This window comes from Lissotriton vulgaris, chromosome 1_1 (genome assembly GCF_964263255.1).
Source record: "Lissotriton vulgaris chromosome 1_1, aLisVul1.2, whole genome shotgun sequence".
In the NCBI taxonomy this organism is placed as follows: Eukaryota; Metazoa; Chordata; class Amphibia; order Caudata; family Salamandridae; genus Lissotriton; species Lissotriton vulgaris.
Window position 1 is genome coordinate 1,560,460,581 of NC_141685.1, and position 20,339 is coordinate 1,560,480,919.

Consider the following 20,339-nt stretch of genomic DNA (forward strand, 5'->3'; position numbering starts at 1 on the left):
TCGCCTACCTCGTTTAGGCAAAGTTTTAATATAGTCTTCAACTTGCTGGGGATTGAGAAAGAAATGTTGCGTGCCTTGGCGGGTTACTCGCAGTTTGGCCGGGTACAAAAGGGAATAATCAATGTTCAGGTCTCGAAGTTTTCTCTTAACAGTAAGGAACTTCCGCCGCTGTTCTTGAACCACCGGGGTAAAGTCAGGATAGATAGAGAAGGGCACTCCATCATATGTGAGGTTCTGGTTCGCCCGGGCCGCTCGCAGCGCCGCATCTCGATCCCGATAGTTGAGCAGGCGCGCAATAATGGGCCGCGGTTGGGCGCCAGGCTTGGGTTGGGGACCAAGCGAACGGTGAGCGCGCATAAACTGGTTCGAGAGAGCTTCCGCCCCCACTGCCGCTGTAAGTAGCTTTTCAATGTATAGCTCCATCTTCCCTGTGTTGGTCGATTCTGGAATGCCCGTGACGCGTATGTTGTTCCGTCGACTTCTCGCTTCCAACTCCTCATTTTTGGCGGCAATCACCCGCAATACATTATCCATTCTGGAAAGTCGTGAAGTATATGCCGCCGTGGTGTCGTCATTTTCGGATATTCGGCGCTCCACCTCCGTAAGGCGCTCTTCATGGACATCCATTTTCTGGACTATGCCATCCATTCTAGCGGATAACCTATCCACCTTGTCTACCACAGTGGCAAAGCCCTGGCGCATCTCCTGCAGCATCATGGCAATGTCCAGGGCTGTGTGGGCCGATGTGGAAACGTCCGCTGCTGGACTCCGAGGCTGCCCGCTGTCGCCCGTGTGTCTAGTCGCTTTCTTTTGCGTTGCAGGTTCAAACTGCAGCTTGGGCTGCCTGTTATCCGGTTTCCCCATGGTGGCAAGGAGAAGGGGCGCGTCCCAACGCTACGCACACCGTGGCTGGTGGAATGTGAGGTGAAGAGGCCCACTCTCTGTTGATGTGGCGCTATCCAGTAGGTTCAACACTCCCCACGTGCCTCAATGGTAGAAGTGTAGACTCGGTAGGCGGCCACTGTGGAGATCCAAGGGGCTGTAAAGCGTGGATCAGGGCCGGTATTGTCCACAGGGCTCCAGGCACTCGAGTCAAGCGCGCCGCCGTAAGTTCTCTAGTACAGGGCAAAAGGTAGTGCCCCGAGACCCACAACAGGATTACTGGTACTGTGGGGCGCGCCTGCCACTGCAGCGCAGGTCTGGAGTAATGGCAGCAACAGGGATCTTGGTCGATATGCTCGGATATGGAGCACAGGCAGGCTAGGGCTCAGAATTCTCTCAATGGAGGCAGCAGCAGGCCGATTGCGGCGCTATGCGCTCGCGCCTGTCGAAACTGCAGTACAGAGGCCACCGGGGTGAAGTAGCTTCAGCGGCGCTCAGGGGCCTCCCCAGGCGCCGCTATCAACACCCGTATAGCGTCTCTCACCGGTAGTCCCTCCGATGTCAGCCAGTGTCCGCCTCCGCTACCGGGACGAGTAGCGCTGCCCGCTCACGTCCTGCCGGCCTTCGCGCCTCGTGGTGATCCCCGGGCTCGCGTAGTTTCCGTAGCCGCCGCCGGACTTCACTATGTCACGACGCACCCCGGCTGTCCGTTCAACCGGCGCTATCTCCGCGACCACAGGATGCAGAGTTCCCAAACTTGCACCGAGTGTGCAGTGTCACCTGTCGCTCCTTCGTGGGGATTTTCAGGCGGGTGGGAGCAGAAATGAAAGGATTAGTGTAGGATAGAAATGCCAGGCTGCTGGAGCCTCACTGAGGTGCGGCCATTCAGCTCGCGCGCCCTCTAGCGCCCCCAAACATGATAGGATTCTTGCAGCAGTTTTTGAGATGGTTATTGCGCGTTTACACGGTGCCCCTCTATATAGTACATGGCTGCTTCACTGACAACCCGGGAGAATGGACTCCGTAGGCTGCAGGGGTGTCCTGCTCATGCAGGGGCACACTCTTACTTAGAACCAAACACTCTGCCTTTAGGATTGTAAAGACCTGCTATAGGGGGTTGCTTATAGGTTTTAAGTGCAGTGACCCTTAGATATAGTAAACGTATAACTTTAGTATGTGGTTCAACTTACACAGTCTGCAGTGGCGGCCTGTAGTTCCATTTTGAATGGTCTCTCATGGGTGGCATAATAAATGCTTCAGCCCGAGGGAGGCTTCTGGGGTACCTATGCCCTGTGTACATGGGTATCATAGACTAGGGACTTATAAGGGTACCCCTGTATTCAATCTGTGATGTACCTAGTTACTGAACACAACAATTAAGGGAGAAAGCAGATAGACTGGACTTCTGATTAGCAGGATCCCAGGCAGATTAATCAAAAATAGCATCACATCAAGCAAAAAGTGGGGGTAACCATAAGAAGCAGATCCTACTTTCCTACTGAGGCAGTGAATTGTCTAACCTTGAAGGATAATTTAGTCTTTGCTAGTGACAGAGGAAACTGAGAAGAGTGTCCTATACCAACCTTCAATGGCTATCAGAGTGGTAGTACTATTGACTTTATTTTAGTTACCTCTGACCTTGCTCCCTTACTTGAAAACTTTAAAGTGTTATGTACGTGTACCAGTGACAAAAATCTTTTGGTCATAAGGGTATAAGGAATAAATGGGACAGAATAGCCCTGCACCCCTTTCTACATGAAGTAATTAAAAAATAATCAAGCAGCCTTCTTTTCCTGTCGATCAGAGGCAACACCTCGCACTATTCGAAAAGATTTGACATAATCAATATCCAATATGCTTACATTATGGGTGCCTTGGAGAAGATCGGGAACCTCCCTGTGGCAGTTTCCTTCAACTTTGAGAAGCCATTCAACATCCTTTGGTGGTCCTATTTAGCGCTGGAGTTCCTCGGGTGGGTCTAGCTGCTCTACACAGAGCAGCAAGCCAGGGTGCGGATGGAGCAACCAATATCGCATCTGTTTGCAATTGTGAGAGGTACCCGTCAGGGCTCCTCCCTATTGCCCATAATGTTCGTGCTGGTTATGGAGCCCCTTTCTGAGTTGTTGTGAGCCAGAGGTCCAGATTGGGGTGTCTTGGTGGGAACTAACAGCCACACTGTCTCCTTATATGCCGATTACATATTAGTTTACATATGGGATCACATGCAAACACTGCCGGCCTTATATAACCTATTAAGTCTCTTTGGTGCCATGACGGGCCTCAGAATTAATTGGGGAAAGTCCTGGATCTTCCCCCTATGTAGAGTGGAGTGCACTGAACAGATGGGGCTAGAGCCCGGACGGCTGCCTTGGTGTTTAAGACCTTTCGATAGCTTGGTGTGAATATGTATCACTCTGACAGATCTCTTGGATGGCAATCATGGTAGGGGTCTGACATCGATACCGCAGTCCTTGGGCTCTTGGACATGTGTGCCCTTGTCGCCTATGGGCCGGTTGTCTATAGCCAAGATGATTGTTCTCCTGAATCTTTTAAACTATTTTACAGTGATACCAGCAGTGCCGACCAGATCCTTCTTTGGAGAACTGAGGGGTTAGGAGTCTGACCTGATATGAGGCAGGGCTCGGAAGAGGGTGTCTATTCACATGCTTCAGCAACCACTGTCTGGGGGCCACCTGATCTGGAGCTTTATCTTGAAGCGGAGCAGCTGCAGTAGCTGACTGGAAACGTGGGTGAGAGTAGAGCGATCCGAGAGGAGCTGGGCGGCATTGGTGTGTTGGGCTGGCTGCTGTCATCTGGGGCCCTGGCATAGATGTATCCAGTGAACGCAGGTGCCCTATGCCCCGTAGTTACCGCTGTGGGGTGCTTCTGGGATGAAAGCCCTGGTGACTGCGCATCATTCGGCTCTATGGCAAGAGGCGGGTGACCCAAATAGGTGACTTATACAATGGGAGCTCTCTGCGCTCCTTTCAGGACCTGCAGAACATGTATGACCTAGGAGCTGGTCTTTTTCAGGCATATAATGCATTGGTTCTGGCAGTAAGGAATATCTGGACAGTGGGACAGGAGGAACCACAGCTGTATTATGGGTTATAGTGCTTCCTCACACATGAACAGGCATCCTTATCTTCACAGGAGTGCCCATGCCACCAGGAGCTATCCGTGCTCCTTCAGGGACTATCGTATTGAACATAGCCCTCCACTTAGAATATACCTTTACTTCATTAACTCATTTGTCCACCAGAGAACTATACTCAGTGGACTGCAAGGCAATGCTGCCTTCTAGAGATAGTGACTCTTGTCCACCTACCAGGATTGATTCCAGAGATTTCCATTGGATTAACAATTGCTGCACTTTCCAAATCCAGCCAACCCCATGCAGTTTTAGTCCTGATGATACCCTATTATCCCTAAACGGTTGAAACGCCGTCGACACAATTAAAAAGACAGACAAAGTTTCCGTATTGCTGATACAATGATTGACTCTATGCATTCAAAATTGTTTTGAATATAAACTGCTGCCTCATATGTATCAACCACTATACTTCCTATGCTGACGTTTTACTTCACCTTGTTTTATTTTTCTTTGTTTCTGGTCTGATTACACAGCTGGGGTCCTCTTCTCCTATCTTTTTTTCATAATCACTTCTAAACATGTTTGCCTAAATGACTGTTCTTGGAAAAAAAACTCAGTTTGGCTGAATGGTAGTTGCGACGAAAATACTGGCTGTCCTATTATTGTTTTTCCAAATGTCTAAATTAATATTGGTTTACTTGGATTGAGTACGCACAGAAAAATCGGTGTCATTCATAATTTGTTCGAGAATGAGTTCCACGTGAACGCAGGCTTAAAGGATCAGCAAACGGGCAGTCACAATGCTCTATACAGCGCTTCAAACTGCTGATGCGGACCATGCATTGAGTATTAAGCTGTGGTGGGAGGAATGTTTGGGGGCAATACTGACAGTTAAACAGTGGAGGATGGCACTGGAACAGGTAGCGCATGTCTCTCGAAATGCCTGGATGAAGTTTGCACAGTTCAATTACCTACACCAAATCGATCTTATGCCCCACCGGCTGCATAGGATGTTTCTGGGCATGGCCACGTTGCGGACACCCAGACGCCACCTTTTTACAGGTGTAGGATTGTCCGCTAAGGGCATGAATGTGGGTGCGCGTGATGGAGATCATCTCAGCAGTGGTCGATGTGCACCTGCCACTTGATTCTCTAATGTGTCTTCTAGGGAATGCTAAACAGATGAAACACACCAAACACTACATGAAACTGGTTTACCTGACCATGGCTCGGTTTAAGCGCTCAATAGCAATGTCTTGGATGACAGCACATACCACCAACGTAACATGTTGGTTCCATGGGGTCAAAAATTGGGAAGTGGAGACGGCTGAAGCCATGTCTCATGACTTGCAGCTTAGAGGGGTTGATGGAGCTGCACACTGGAATATGTATGTGCTCAAACTGTTTGATAAATTGGATACACCCGTCCCATGGTTGGCTTTGTTTGGTGGCCTGGGATTACTGCTGGTCTTTGCTGTAGCGATCCCAGGCCACCAAGTCATGAGGGGCTGCCTTCCTGAGAGTCTGTAGGCAGGATCTTCTGCATCCCCTGCACTTTCTGCCCTACAACGCATAGACGCTCCCTATTTATAATGACTGTATTGAGATCATGTTATTGTACTTCATTTGCCACCTTCGAATCCTTGGGCCAGATGTAGGTAATCTCGATTTACCTACTCTTAAATACCGATTCGGTATTTAAGAGTAGGTAAATGGGATGTAGGTAATTTCACTTTTGAAATTACCGAATTTGAATGATTCGGTAATTACCGAATCGGTATTTACCGATTTGGTAATTGCCATTGATTCCTATGGGCCTTGCGGCCCATAGGAATCAATGCCAATTACCAAATCGCTACATACCGATTGGGTAAAATTACCGAATTTGCAAGGGGGACAGGGTGTCACTTTGGCACCCTGTTGCACCCCTCAATTGTGCATGGGTGTACATGTTGCTGACATACATGCCCTTAGGGCATGTATGTCTGCAACATGGCACGTTTTTTAAAGCAAAAAAAATGCTTTTTGAAGGGTTTTCATTATTTACCACCAACTTCTAGTTGGTGGTAAATAACTAATTCTTAAACCCTTGTAGCACTGATTACAGTGCTACCTACATGTTGAATTACAGAATCGGTAATTTTACCAATTCGGTATTTTACCAAATCGGAAAAATTACGAATTCGGTAAAATTACTGATTCTGTAATTTAACATGCCCCTACATCTCAATATCCAAATACCGGTCGGAAACGGGCGAAAATCGGTATTTTCGCCCGTTTCCGACCGGTATTTGGATACCTACATCTGGCCCCTAGTCTGTTTGTAGTGTTTTGTTATTATACAGCAAATTTATATTTTTCACAACTGAGTGAAACAACATTGTTTATTCAACTTTGTTTTATTGGAACAATGCATCTCCATGCATACTAACAGTTTTTCTTTCACATACTGTTTTATAGTCATGTTGATGTCTTCATTGTGAACTTCAGTGCTGATATTTCAATTTTCATGTATGTGACCTGATAATTTGTTCTGTAAAATGGCAACAAAGAAATATGAGAAAAAAATCAATATCCAGTATGCTAACTTCCAAACCTGCCCCGCCTAAAGAAAAACCCCATAGGTGGTTTAATCCAGCATATTCTGCAACCCAAGGGCAGTTAAAACATGCCCTACAATCTAAACCTAGAAATAAACTAGAAGTATCTAATGCAAGGCAATTGTATGAATCTGTCCTTGCAGAATGTAAAGAAGAACTGAGAAGTAAGGCTTGGGACGATCTCCTAGAAGCAGGAAAGACCAAAGATAATTTCAAATTTTGGGAAGTAATAAACTGCTCCTTATTCACTGATAACTCTTCTATAGGGGCGCTGTCATTAATCCCAGAAGAGCTGTGGGTGAACCATTTTCCAACAGTTTTCTCCTCTGAATTGCCAGATGGGACCGAACCTAGAATAGATGGGACAAGCCTAATGAGATCCCAAAAATCCAAGCATTCATCGAATCAATCACTGTAAAAGAAGTAGTGCTAGCAATACAAAGGAGTACTTCAGGAAGGCTCCGGACCCTGATTGTGTACCGATAGAAAATCCAAAAGATAATATACCACTATGGGTTGTGCTCATCACAAACATTTTGAGAGCTGCAATGTTGGCTCAATTTTGGACTCTTGGAAGGTTGCTTTCATAGTACCTATTTTCAAGAAAGGGGATAGGAACCTTACCAGTTGTTATCAGACCATATCTTTACTGGCCTCCACTACCAGGATTCTGGGATGGGTCCTCCTGTCCAGGCTGGAAAGTTGATCTGAAGAACATATTTTAACAAGCGTACAATAGGGGTTTCGCTCAGGAATCGGCACAGTCAAGCTGTGCTTTAACCGCTATCTTATCTTGGCCCCTTTTTTGTTTTTATTATAGATAAACAGCGAGGAGCAATATCTTTCGCATAGGGGCAAAGACCTGCCCCAGATGGAGAATTGCTGGATCACAATCTTGCTTTATGTGGATGATGCAATCCTTATTGCACAAACTAGAAATGTTACTAGAATTGTTTTAGACCTTCATGCAACACTTGGACCTTGAGACGACTTTCTAATTAATTTAATATGACTATTGGTTCGGAACTCTCAAGAACAAGTCTTATCATACCCAATTAGGCAAAGTTAAGACTTTATCTGGGAATACATTTTCATGCCGCATTAAACTGAGCTCCACTCTCAACTTGAAGGTCACATCAATTTAATAGAGCGGTAGAGGGAGTTTTTTTGCTTCTCTCACAGTTAGGTTAACTAACCAGTGAGAGAAATGCTTCAGAGCTATAATAGTAAATATTTGTTTGTAGGTCTTTACAAAGCAGGAATTTGGGGATATTGTAACTCAGACATACTCCAACGGCTTGTGAATGGCTTTCTATGCAGATTATTATCAGTCCTCCAGGTTACTGCCTCATTTATCTGCCACTCTGAAGCAGGTTTAACCTATATGAAGAATGACATCAGCCTTCTACCCTTGACTCTCTGAAATAATTCCTGGTGCAAACCTGAAACAGGATTGGTGAGGGTATTCTTAATGGACTATCTAGCTATGATATGGGACAGATTCTATGGTTGCCATATGTGAGGAAAGCACTTAACTTGTTGGGTACTCCTGAACTTTTCTCTCACCCAACATGTATAACTCCTAGCTAACTATTGCCTTAAGAGTTGGACTGGATAGAGCCCAATCCATGAAGAGAGTGACCCTGAGTAGGGCCATCAGGGTCACAAAGGACCACCTGTCAGCCTTCCAAACTGAATTAAGAGTCAGAGTAACAATGGAGAATATGAACTAGTAATCGTTTATTGATATATGCTCAGAGAGGGGCTTCATCTGCACAGTGTCGTAAGGGTACTACAGAGGGAACCGAGGAATGGTAAGCATAAAGATACATTATGTATGTTGCATGATTAGCTAAGAACACGCCCACAGTGGAATTTCCAAACAGATGTGGCCAGACAGCGTAAAGAGAAAAAAACTTCTAATCTCATATCTTGCACAACCAAGAACATTTTCAAGACTGTTCCACCCTGTGCTGCTATCAAACTGCTAGACAGGTGGGAGAGGGCCTTGACCAGGAGGGAAAGCTAGGAACAGTTCTTTGTTGCAGAAACAAAACTTAGCCAAGGTAAAATCTCGGAACTGGGAAGGATTAGTTTTGAACATCACACAAAATGGGGTCTGAAAAAGAAAATGGCGCAGCTAATGCTAACTTATACATGGCATTACGAGAGCACCAGCGAGCATAATCTAACAAGAGAAGAACAATATCTTTCAGTCTCATTTTCAAAACCTTATTTCATTGAAATTCCTAACAGTATTATTATATATTATCTTACTCTTCTAAATTAAAGTACTTGGTTGGTGCATTTCTAAAGCAGGGACTTGAGGTTTGGATCTCCCCAATACCCAGGTGATAATGTTTCAAATCAACGCACTACGCACTTTGTTTTTTTGAACTTCATATTCTGATCTACACGCTTCTTTTTTGGTCCTAATTTGACACGAAGCCAGAATCAGACAATACCAGATAAAGAGTTTTTTCTTTTTAACAACATTTCGGATCACTCCCCAACCCATAAGTTGTAATTAACTTTCTAAGAAGTTCTGTCAAAATTAGGGAGCATTATGAGTTCATTATTAGACGAATGCTATGTGTAATCATCTGTATTTTACCGTGATTAAATGATGTTTTAAAGGGCTTATTTATGCCCTAACAAAGACATCCAGTTCCCAATTATACTCTTGTATCAAAATCATGTTTTAGGTAAACCCTTTAGAGGAAAATAACTTTTTTTAACTTGTACTGAATTACAGTGTTTTAGATAAATGTATGTTGTAGTTTGTTGAACATAACGGAACCATATGTATTTTATAAATTGTATTTTTTTTTGTTGGAGTTTTAATCTTTTTATGGTTTATCAGCCAAATAAAGATTAAAGACTGTAGAGAATCAGTGGTTATCTTTCTCCATAACGAGGGATTCTGGGGGATGGTAGTGCTGTCCTCACAGGCCACAAGTAATAGCAGGTTTCTCTCCTAGGCGCTTTTAATCAGTGGCTCTGTCAGTGAAGTCACAAAAGTACTGCAATTCTCAGTCTAGTTTTAAAAACACCCTCCTCCCTCATGGCAATTTGGGTTCCATCTTCTGCTGTTTCTTCTGTGTACCCCTTCTGTGCAATGGGCAATAACTAAAGTCAGGAAAATGCAGTTGTGGGTTGATAATCCATATATAGTGACATTCTTCCAGTCTGGACTACAAAGTTTCCAAAGTTCCTTGCCTGACTTCCTTTCTAGAGAAGTCTACTTAACCAACACAGAAGAAAAAAATGAGCAAAAGTCTTGTGAGAGAGACTGTCACAGGAAGGAATCAAAAATGTACAATTTCAACTCATCAAACGAGGTTTCTCAAGGTCCTCAGGCATCATGATTAATGGAGATAAAAGCTAAAGAGTATCACGTAACACCTAAAATGGTCAGGACCAATACAAAAATAATCTTATCTGGAGGAACCATTTGAATACAATGAGGCTAATCCAAGTAGAGACAATTGTGAGAAACATTTGAGTTAAAGTATTAAAGCAATGGGAGAACAAGGTCATTTCTTGACACAACTACAGTCAGACCTATTTTGTTGCTCTTGTTGCTCTTCAGAAATCCAATTAACTCCATTATTCCTTCATATTTTTCAGGAAACTCTTATTATGCCACATTCCAATAACAATATTTCAAGGCAAAATTGTTTTGGCCCTAAACAGCAAGGAGATTAGAGCATACCATTTGAGTGTGGATTTCAGGAACCAGCTGTGGAACCTACTTATAATGTAATGAGAGATCCAGTCACAGGTGTTTGTCTGAGGCCAATTTGAATGAACCCCAGGCTACTCATCATGCTACTGGTCCATTGGGAATAATATGTGGATGTGATTTTGCTTCAGGAAAGAGGGAAACTTTTCAAAAGCTTTACTTTTCTTTAAGAGGATTAGGTACTGGAGATCTGTTTAGACACTATCAGCCAAAAAGCTGCTTAGAAACTCCTAAAATTGCTGGTCGTCAGTTCATAAAAAGTATATAGCATCCACTGCCCAAGTTCAACTACTTCTGTGAAACTTTTAGGCCTAAAGTTTTCATCGACTACGTTTGATGCACTGCTGTCCACTAGTGAGCACTTTAAAAATAAAAATAGAACGCAATCTATATTTTTTGTTTATAAAAATAACAAGAAAATTGTCAATCACCCTTCTAAATCTACAAAAGTGGCAAACAGGCTCCTCGCCGATGTTTAGAGTAGCTCTCCAATTAAGTAGTAGTGCCTGAAATCCTCTTCCCATCACTATATTACAGTTTTCAAAGCAGCCATGAGTAAAACTTCCTTTGTGTATCATTAATCGCTGTAGTAACAGACGCTTTTTGGCACTAATAGGGTAATACTCAATAAGGTCACCTTTTGGGACCCTCCAATGTAAATCCTATGAGGTTCCTTTTTTATGAGTATACATTTATCATCTTTTGAAATGTCAATCCTGCCCTGCAGTGTGAAACATTTCAAAATCTTCATTGATGTCATATGTGTAGTATGCCCAAATCTACAATTTTCCAAACTCTCAAATATATTGCTCTGGGGTTATTTCTTATCCAACAGTGCTTGGTATACATATTTGACCTTCAATTTCCTCTGACGGTGCTCCACTTCATATCTGTAGTGGCCTAGCTTCACCTTCAACATGTTTAAACCCTTGCATCAAGCTTATTCACTGTCTTGTTGATTTTATCTAGTTTGGGCTCCTTCTTAAGAGTTATTTCTTCCAGTTATTTGCAGCATGGTTATGAGGTCACTTTTTGAAGAGGGATGAGTGCTTGTCATAGGTTCCTCTGCATGAAAAAATATTTTCTTTTGTTCCCTAAGCTGACGGGCCTGGTCATGTTTTTCACAGTAAATATTACTACTAACCTCACAATGGCCATTTGTGCATCGTGTATCTTTGCCTTCGATGTATTTTTAAGAGACAGTATCTTTAATACCAGGACTTCCACACTTTCTAGGCCAAAATGTTTACCTTTGATTTCCACATAGGAATAGCTGACTCTATCCTCTAAGTGCCTACAACTGTGTAGGATTCCATTGAATGCTCCAAAAGGCTTGCTGCTCAGTTGTCATGTTAGTGTGGGTTCCCTTATAGCTTCAACATGCCATTGATATGTTCTACTTCAGTGTGGCACGAAAATCACAATCCAAGTCTTAGTAAACAAGAGTCAGCTCTTCATTGACAAAGCTGTGCCCCAATTTGCATTGACGACATGGGTGTGAGGGACAAGGGTTTGGCATGTCCTACAGAATCATCCCTTTAGTAGGGAAAGGTAGAGGCCCATCACGTTGATCCATTATCTTGGCTACAGAGCCTATGTCAGGAATCCTGCTAAGACTCTCGGTAGTGGAACCACCTCTCAGTTTTCTCGGGGTGAAGCCCCAGTTCTCAGGGAAATTTGTAAATATGAGGCAGAAAGCCTCATGTTGAATTGTGGCTAGTGTGGCAGACGATTTCCATCATAAGGTTAGATCTGAATACATCTTTTCTGATTTTCTGATTTATTTTGCCAGTGGTCTATTTCTAGTGGGTTCTGAAAGTTTGTATTTCCTTCACTCTTATGGTAGTATGGGTTAAAGGATGCAGAACATTGCGTTTTCCATTAGGTTGAGCATTTAGGGAGTGCTAATGTTGCCCTCATTTAAAAGTGTTTACAATTGAAGAGTGCTTTGTTGGGCAGTGTGGCAGCTCTGTCACCACTCACATCAACAATGTTGCTTCTTTTTGTTGCTAATGAAGTCTAATTGAACTTTCTTTTTTCTCACTGTCTTTTAAGCAGGCTATTTACATTGGATTACTTTTGTTTTCTCACTGTAGTTTCTACTGCATAGTGTGACATGATACAAATTAAGTAGTTGAATGTACAGTTTTCAGTGTCAGTCTTCCTCTTGGAAACCTGTTAGCAGCCACACCATATTTAAATACAGAAAACAAGTGACATACAACCAGTCCAGAGCAACACAGACCATGGATTGCAAGGCTGAAATCAAGGAATTGATTAATTTGTTAGTCTATACAAAATCTGACATCTACATTCTTCTTTCTCACCACCACAGCGGGATACATGTAGGGACTGCTAAACTCTCAAATGTTACCTGCCTTCTTAAAAAACTCTAGGTGTCTCCTGAATGTAGAATAACCGTCAATGAAATTGGAGATGCTTTTTTAAAATCAAATGCTGTTTTCTCTACTTTTTGAGCCTCATCAACATCCCACTTGCAGGGGAAAATTGCTTGGATATTTAGAGATAGTTCCTCTCGGAAATTTCCATTTGCAAAGCATTGAACTGTGGGACTTACTGGTAGTTGCAGCTGCAAAGTGACTGTGGTGCCTCGTGCCTTGGTCCAAGGTTGTACGATGCAAGGTAATGGCATGTGCACAAAAGAACATAACTTACTCTAACTTCCTACTACAACAGATTCGTTTTAATAGAATAAACCAATGACAGGAATCATTAGTGGATTTTCCATCAAAAGTGAGTGTAAACAGGAACTTTACATTAGTGTGGTGGTTCCTTTCAACATATGTGAGGTGCAGGGGGCAATGGTCCCCAACCACCTCTGTTTAAAGATCACATCTGCTACTGGCCTTCTGGCAGTTTATGGCTATTGAAGTTATTTCTAGCAATATGCTGTACAGCAAGGGGTATTTACTAGTTTGTAGCATAGTTTCAGCAACATTTGAGCAACGTTGGGTGAGTTTGGCAAATATACATTATGTTCCAAGTGAGACCTGGTAATCAATTGAATATCTATTCTTAAGCCAAAATGGTACCTGCATGGACAAACACAGGTAAACTTCCAAAAGCATCAGTTGCAAATATTTACGTTAAGAAATCTTAAAGATTAGCGATCTGCGAACCACTGTCAAGAACTGTGCTCAGGTAGGAACAAGAAGGGTAAGGCTTTTGAACAATGAAATGGCAATAGCCTTGATGCAGAGGAAGTTTTGTACGTGTGTGGGTGTTTTTGCCCAGGTCACCGTCACAAGCAAGAAAAAAAATCAGTGGCAGGTGTCCTACCCTAAATAAAAAAGAAAAAGCAAGTTACATGGTTTTCTCTCGCCACACCAAACTCTATATAACCCCCATAGACTCTAAATACTAAGTGTCCATACAGAATACAAAACTACCTTACAGCAAGTACGGACTAATGTACTGCTGTATAAGTAAATCGTAGGGGACCCTATTTATAGTTTGGAAGACCAAATACCCTCTCACAATGGTGATAGAGTAACCTTTTTGACAAACTCTCGATCTGCCTGTCCTATTTTGAGTTGATGTCACTATCAACTCAAAATAGGACGCAAATTGACTAGATTAGTTTGTATTATGAGTCATGGCAACTACTTTATTACATATGAATGAGGATTTACAAGGGATTGTAGTTTACACCGTTTCATGGAGCAAATGATTGCATATTTGTATTATGTTTCATTTATTAAGCAGGCTTATTCTGTACAAATATCAACTCAGTGTGCTCAAATTTACATTTTAAAGTTTAAAGTTCAAAACAACACTCCACAGAAACCTTAACTAATGTAAAAAAATTGAACGAAAAGCATAAAACAAATAGAAATATGTCAACTGTACACATTTGAAAATATTAACCGGAATAAAAATAGTCCATATTAATAAAACAACATAAGAAGTTAAAAAGGGTAGTCTAATGCATCCAAACTAGGTTCCAGGATATTAGGTTATAAATACAAACATTTCTTTTCTTGACTGTATTTTCCATGTAGGCGTTCTTAGCAGTACAATGTAACCATGTTAACCAACAAAAATACCATTGAAAATACCACTTTCTCCACATTCACTGTTATTGGCTTTTTTATTTTTTAAAGTGTACACGAATTTAGCAAAAGAATGGTGATTTATGTAAATGAGAAAACAAATATTCAGCTCATGGTATAACTTACAAAATTAAAAATGTTTAGTGGCTCTGATAAAGTTCATACATTTCAAATAAAAGAAGTATAGGTTATATAAAATTAAAAATAAGAACGTTAGTACTGTAACTATTTAATAATACAGTAATTTTAGACTGTAGCAGTATAAGAAATCTCTATGGACAATTAAAAGGAGGGAACATTTTATTGTGCAATTTATTTTAACAAAAAAGTTTTTGCTGATGTATATTCTTCACTTAATTCTCATTGTTCTGCCAAACCAGTCAGAACTGGAAGCATAGGCTATTAACAACGTAGTTTTGTTAGAAGTAACTCTAAAAATGCAGTCTTTTCAGTTGAGGTTGTCATGACGCCTGCAGAGGTCCCACTGAGGATACCGAGCAACGCCAAGGAGATGAAGAAATCTGTGTTAGAAAATGGTGGTTTCATACTTGGTGCTAATCCCTCGTTTTGTTTCCTGTACAGGTTCTACAATCCAGGGGAGGTTTGCAAGAATCTTTGGATCTGGATTCATCTGCATTTACGAAACCAAATAAGAAAAGAAAAGCGAAACGATCAGACCAGTCAACAGGTTTTAGTTTTGCAACCCAAATGTACCACTAAGAAAGGACTGATAATACATACATGACAGTGTATGTGGACACAGTATAAGATATAAAAAAATAGACATGGATTTTAAATAGTTTCTGTGTTCACTCCAATTAAGGATACATATGTCCTCATTATGAGTGGACATTAGTTCTGAGATGGCCAGTAAAAGTAGATACTACATCAGAATAATGAGTTCCAAGGAACATTGTGGATTTGTTCACTTTCAGCAGGAGATTTTGGTTGCTCACAGCAGCTGAAATATCCTGGTGAAAGTCTGAGGCAAAATGAGAAATTACCAGAAGAATCCTACCCGTAATTACTGATTCTCCCAGTAATTTCTCCTTTTGTAGTGGACACCCAGGCCCAAGTTGTAATGGGATGGATTTTACCCGGTGTAAACAGTGCCCACGGTATTAGTTACTCCGAGGTGGACATACCAGCCCATTTCCCAAGCTTCTCATAATGAAGACCTAGGTAGTAGGAACAAATAATGGTGAAAATCAAGCATAATTCTAGCTGAAATAATCAACACTCCAATGCAACACTTCAATTACGATCTTTGGACGATTAGCATCCCCAGGAGGTATAGGGGTGAGGAGTTGGCCTAACAGCTAGGGCGCTCGACCTCGGACCTGAGGAACTGGGTTAGAGTCTCGGTAATGACGCCAAACATCCTGTGATCCTGGGCAAATCACTTAATCTCCCTGTGCCCAACAAAAAATGAATGTGTGTCCTCATGTAACGTAACTGGTGCTATGTAAAGCACTCTGAAACCCGATTCAGTTCGGGTCAAGTTCGCGCTATATAAAACTCTGCAAAAAAATAAAAATAAAATGGTGCTAAATTCAAAAAAAGTGTTTTAACCATTCAGCTTGGTTCGCCCCTCCATACTAATTCCATCCTTTCTACCTTCTCTCTCATTTTCCGTCCAATACTTTCCCCCATTCTTGTTTGTGGGCAAACTTACATCCACCTTTTAATTAACATGTACTTAACATCTTACCCAGGGTTGGACTGATAGCTAAAAGAAACATAGGAACATGCTTTCCTCCCAACTCGATGTTGCAACAACTTAGTAAGCTGATGTTCTCCAAGCTCGTCGGTAATGGGGATGGGTTAGTTTTCATTTTCTAAATCTTCTTTACTTGGAGCCGAATTATTAATTTGACAGCGCATTTCCAATATATATTGGCAACCAAAATAATAAATTTTACAGGCTCAATTAGTTTTTTCCTCTTAAGTCAGTATTAGTTTACCCGACCACTACTGCCAAATAAAACAGCAGTTTTTTAAAATATATATTTGTACTAGTTTTCAAACATACAGCTAGAGTGAAATTAAAGCATGGGTTATAGGTTCCTAAACCCAACTTCTTACTCCTGTTAAGAGGAAGTACAGACAAATACAATAAAAAAAAAACTATTTGACTGATAGCCAACTCTAAGCCATGCCTTTAAACTGTTAGCTCTAAATTCCAGTGGCTACATGAGCAAATAGGCAAGAGAGAGTAGGGTGGAGAAGAGGGCTGGGTGCTCCCCTTAAAGACTCAGCTTAGAATATAACAGATCAATTTAGCTGAGCGACCCAATTTCGCCCAATATCCTAGCCATGATGAGGAGTATATTCTCCTCAAGGTCAGGCTCACAAGTTGAAAGCTCACCTATTCTTGTTCACTTTATCATATCTGTTCAGTTTAAATGTTATCAGCCATGATATTTTCTTCCAGAGTTCTGAACGTTTCTGAATGCTATCAATTTCGAGTCCTGGCTTTGTGAAGTACTCACAACCTAGTTAACCTAGGAAGGCCTAGAACCAAAATGCTATGTTTTATATGAAAATGCTGCAGTCCCTGACACTTTTGCAGAGCATCTCAATGCAAGTCTGGAAAGATGAGAGGGTCTCCTTGTGAGCCACAACACGAGTCACCAATTCTCTTTGATGCAGGTTTCCAAATGGACTATGAATTTACCTAACCCTCGAATTTAAATTTCACATCCTCTAGTGGGTAGGCCTGTGACCTTCAATAATACCCAAACTAAGAGGGATTTAGTTTGACAACCTCTGAAGAAAAGAACTGTAACATTTTTTTCTCATCTCCTGCGTCCAGTGCCTGGACTTTAGACGCTAGTGTCATGTAACCAAGAATTTCCATCTGAGATTTTATTCGCAGAGTGGTGGAAATACCACAATATCTGTATTTTATCTGTTGCTGAATTGCTTCCTCACACAGCATAAATGTAGATTCTGCTGCTGTGACCCGCTTGTCTGTTTTCCGCAGCCCATTGAGATTTTGCCACTCATTTTCATATGTTCTATAGAAGTGACCTTCCATTCTATCCTCTGTATTGTTGTCAGGATCTCTCACAAAATTTCTAGCAGTATGGTCTTGGCACTGTTTTCAGCGGTTTCGTGTTCTTACTTTATTCTCCGATAATGGGAAGGCATAAAAATTATGGCACTCTTTGTGTTCTTGGAGGCATCAATGGAAAGGCTTTTAGGTCTCAGTGAGAACCAGAACAAGTACCGCAGGGATCTCAGGCCGGAGAACACCTATAAACAGGATACCCCTTCCTTTCACTGTATGTTATCTGCTCTTCATCATTAACAAGGGCAGAGCACATTGGAGAGATTTTGCTAGGAGTTCACCTTATAAACCTTCACAGCACAGTGCCCTCATGGTGTCACCGCAATGCATTGCATGGAAGCCCGTCCTCATCTGCTTGAGATGACGGAGGTAGGCTCCACACGTGACCACTTATCCTCCTGCCACGCTTGACTTTCAGCCCTGTTGCTGCCGTCGGATCAACTTAAGGGATCGACACAGATCATGTACATCAGCTGATCCATCAAGCAATCCACAATCAAAAAGTGGAATCTTGGAAGCATGGCTTAATGTGGCAAGAGAATCTTGGTCTCGGCACACAGGGTTAAGGGGTATCAATGTTCTCTTCAAAGTTTGGGTGAGGACAGGACAGTTGCTTCTGCCACCAAAATCTTGCTCTCCTTCAACAGTTGTTCCCTTGCATTTACAGTGGCTTGGTAGTGTAGCAGCCCAACTGCCCCAGATAAAGCCCATGCTTTGTTAGTTGAACTTACACTTTTATTTATTTGAGTATTTATGCCTATTTTCCTATGTGTTAAAACAGAAGCACCACATAGTTCTTTATTCCGACCATTACCTAGAAAAATATAAGAATCCACAACTGCACTTTAGTGTTTAATTAGGTATTTACATCCCCCGAATACATGATATGTGTACATCAGTACAAGTACAGTTTTGAACCTTTGAAAATGTGTTTTATTAAAGCATTTAGCGAAATATTAGAATACGCAGCAAGGAGATGTTTGCATTTAAATATGTAGTTCTCATGGGAATCCATTAGGCAAGTGGATTGGTAATGATTTTTAGGTTGAGCCTAGGCAGCGCGCATGCACTGTCTGGATGACCTGCTGTATTCAGTATACGGATTCCTATCCCGGCTGCTGGTTGCAGTTCGTTCACTCCTGTGTTTCTCTTTTTATTGGCTTCATTTTGGCTAGTGCTCCCGATACATCAACTCCGTTTTCTGAGAAGGAGCACCCGCCAACTACAGTTCACTTACGCTGTAGGTCTTTATGTGTTTGAGTTAGAGACAATTTCTTTAATTTTGTGCTTTAATGTTTTTTTATTCACTTTTATACATACGGGTGCTGCGCTTACTTCAAGCATGGCGGCCACTTTAATTTAGTTTGTATCACTTTTATGCATTGTGTACAAGCACTGTACCAACTTTAAGCACAACACCCGCTTTAATTTTTTTTTTTTAATTGCTAGGGTGGCCCGTGACGCTTCCCAGATGGTGCGCTTGGATTTTGCCCTGGGAGCTGGATATTTTCAACCACAATGCCACCCATGCTGGGGTTGCCCTGCTACAGGTAACAGCCGGTCTTTCATCCCACCAACCACCTGTCCTGGGGTTTGAATGGAATTTGGAGAGACCCACAACAAACATATAGCATCATTAAGGGTTGGAATCCCTGCTGACCACTTTGCTGGGGCGAAGGTCTAGCATCTGAGGCCCACAGGGATTACTCGCAAGATTAGACTGCTGGAAGTACTCCAAGGTGCTTCTGTAATAGATTTTCCGACAACGGCAGACTTCATATGCAGGCAAAATTGTCTATGCTCACTTAGAAGTAACAACCACAAAGAATGTGTAAGTGCACTCACATGGGGGCATCCATTATTTAGTGCGCACTGAGAATTTCTGTTGCTTGAAAATAGCATTCTTTGTATTATTTACTTTAGCTCATGTGGAATGAGCTATATGTATAGCCAATCGGCAGAATCAATATATCAGTGGCATTATATTCCTTTTGCTCACTTCTGGAACAGGCAACGCTAGATAGTAAGAGGATAGTTCAGAATTTGTGCCCATTAATAGTCAGTAGAAAACTAAAACGCAAGCCCACAGGCTCATGAGTGAGCAATGAGACACCATGCTTAACTAAAAATTTGTAAATGATGCTAAAGTGTTACTGAGGAGCCCAACACAATTGTTGCCTAATGCCGAGCTTAATGAATACCAATACTAGCTAGTCTTCATTCCACCTCATGCCTCTTTCTTCTACCACCACAAACTTGCTTTCATTTTCGCTCACTCTTTCAGACATCTGATTTGGTAAAAGATTTTTTGTCTCTCTCTTCTACCTGTTTCCCTTTTCTGTCTTTCTTTCTCTTGCACTATGGTCAAAGTCTACTGATGAAAAATTGGTCCAGGTCCCCAAAAATGATTGCCAGTGACCAGCACCTGCATAAATTAAGCATTTATGAGACTGAAAAATCAGGCAAAAATGTACATCAAATTAAGTTGGGAATATTGAGACTGCAGTTTGTTTCCAATTCCTTTTATGCTAACTTTATGTCGCGAATTTTGGAAATCTGGAGTTTAAAATAAATAAGCCAATTCCTCTGTCCTGCTATTTAACACAGGCAAGCCTCCAATCAGACCTGGCTGCCTGCACACAAGGTCACATAACAAAGACCCTGAACTAGTGCTCAATTCCAGCAGCTAAAACAGTCAGACCACTTGAGAAAGATTCTGGCATCTAGGGCTGAAGATGATGCCACTTGTTTTATTGTGCAGATGCCAGATTCTATGAAAGTCTGAAAGAGTGAGTATTCACATTTCTCAGTGAAAGAACCTAAACATGTGCTTTAAAATGTAGCGTCACTAGTGGAAAACCTGCCTGTGCTT

The 20,339-nt window shown here is 42.0% G+C and overlaps 1 protein-coding gene across 1 annotated transcript in view; it reads right to left on the reverse strand.

Moving 5' to 3' along the window:
• Positions 1-14,022: 14,022 nt before the first annotated feature.
• The window catches only part of ANKS1B (ankyrin repeat and sterile alpha motif domain containing 1B), a 523,840-nt gene continuing 517,523 nt past the window's right edge, over positions 14,023-20,339 (reverse strand). Inside the window, exon 9 of the mRNA XM_086918031.1 lies at positions 14,023-15,025. Within this exon, the coding sequence (XP_086774157.1) occupies positions 14,921-15,025 (105 nt within the window). The 3' untranslated portion in view covers positions 14,023-14,920. The remainder of the gene's footprint in view (positions 15,026-20,339) is intronic.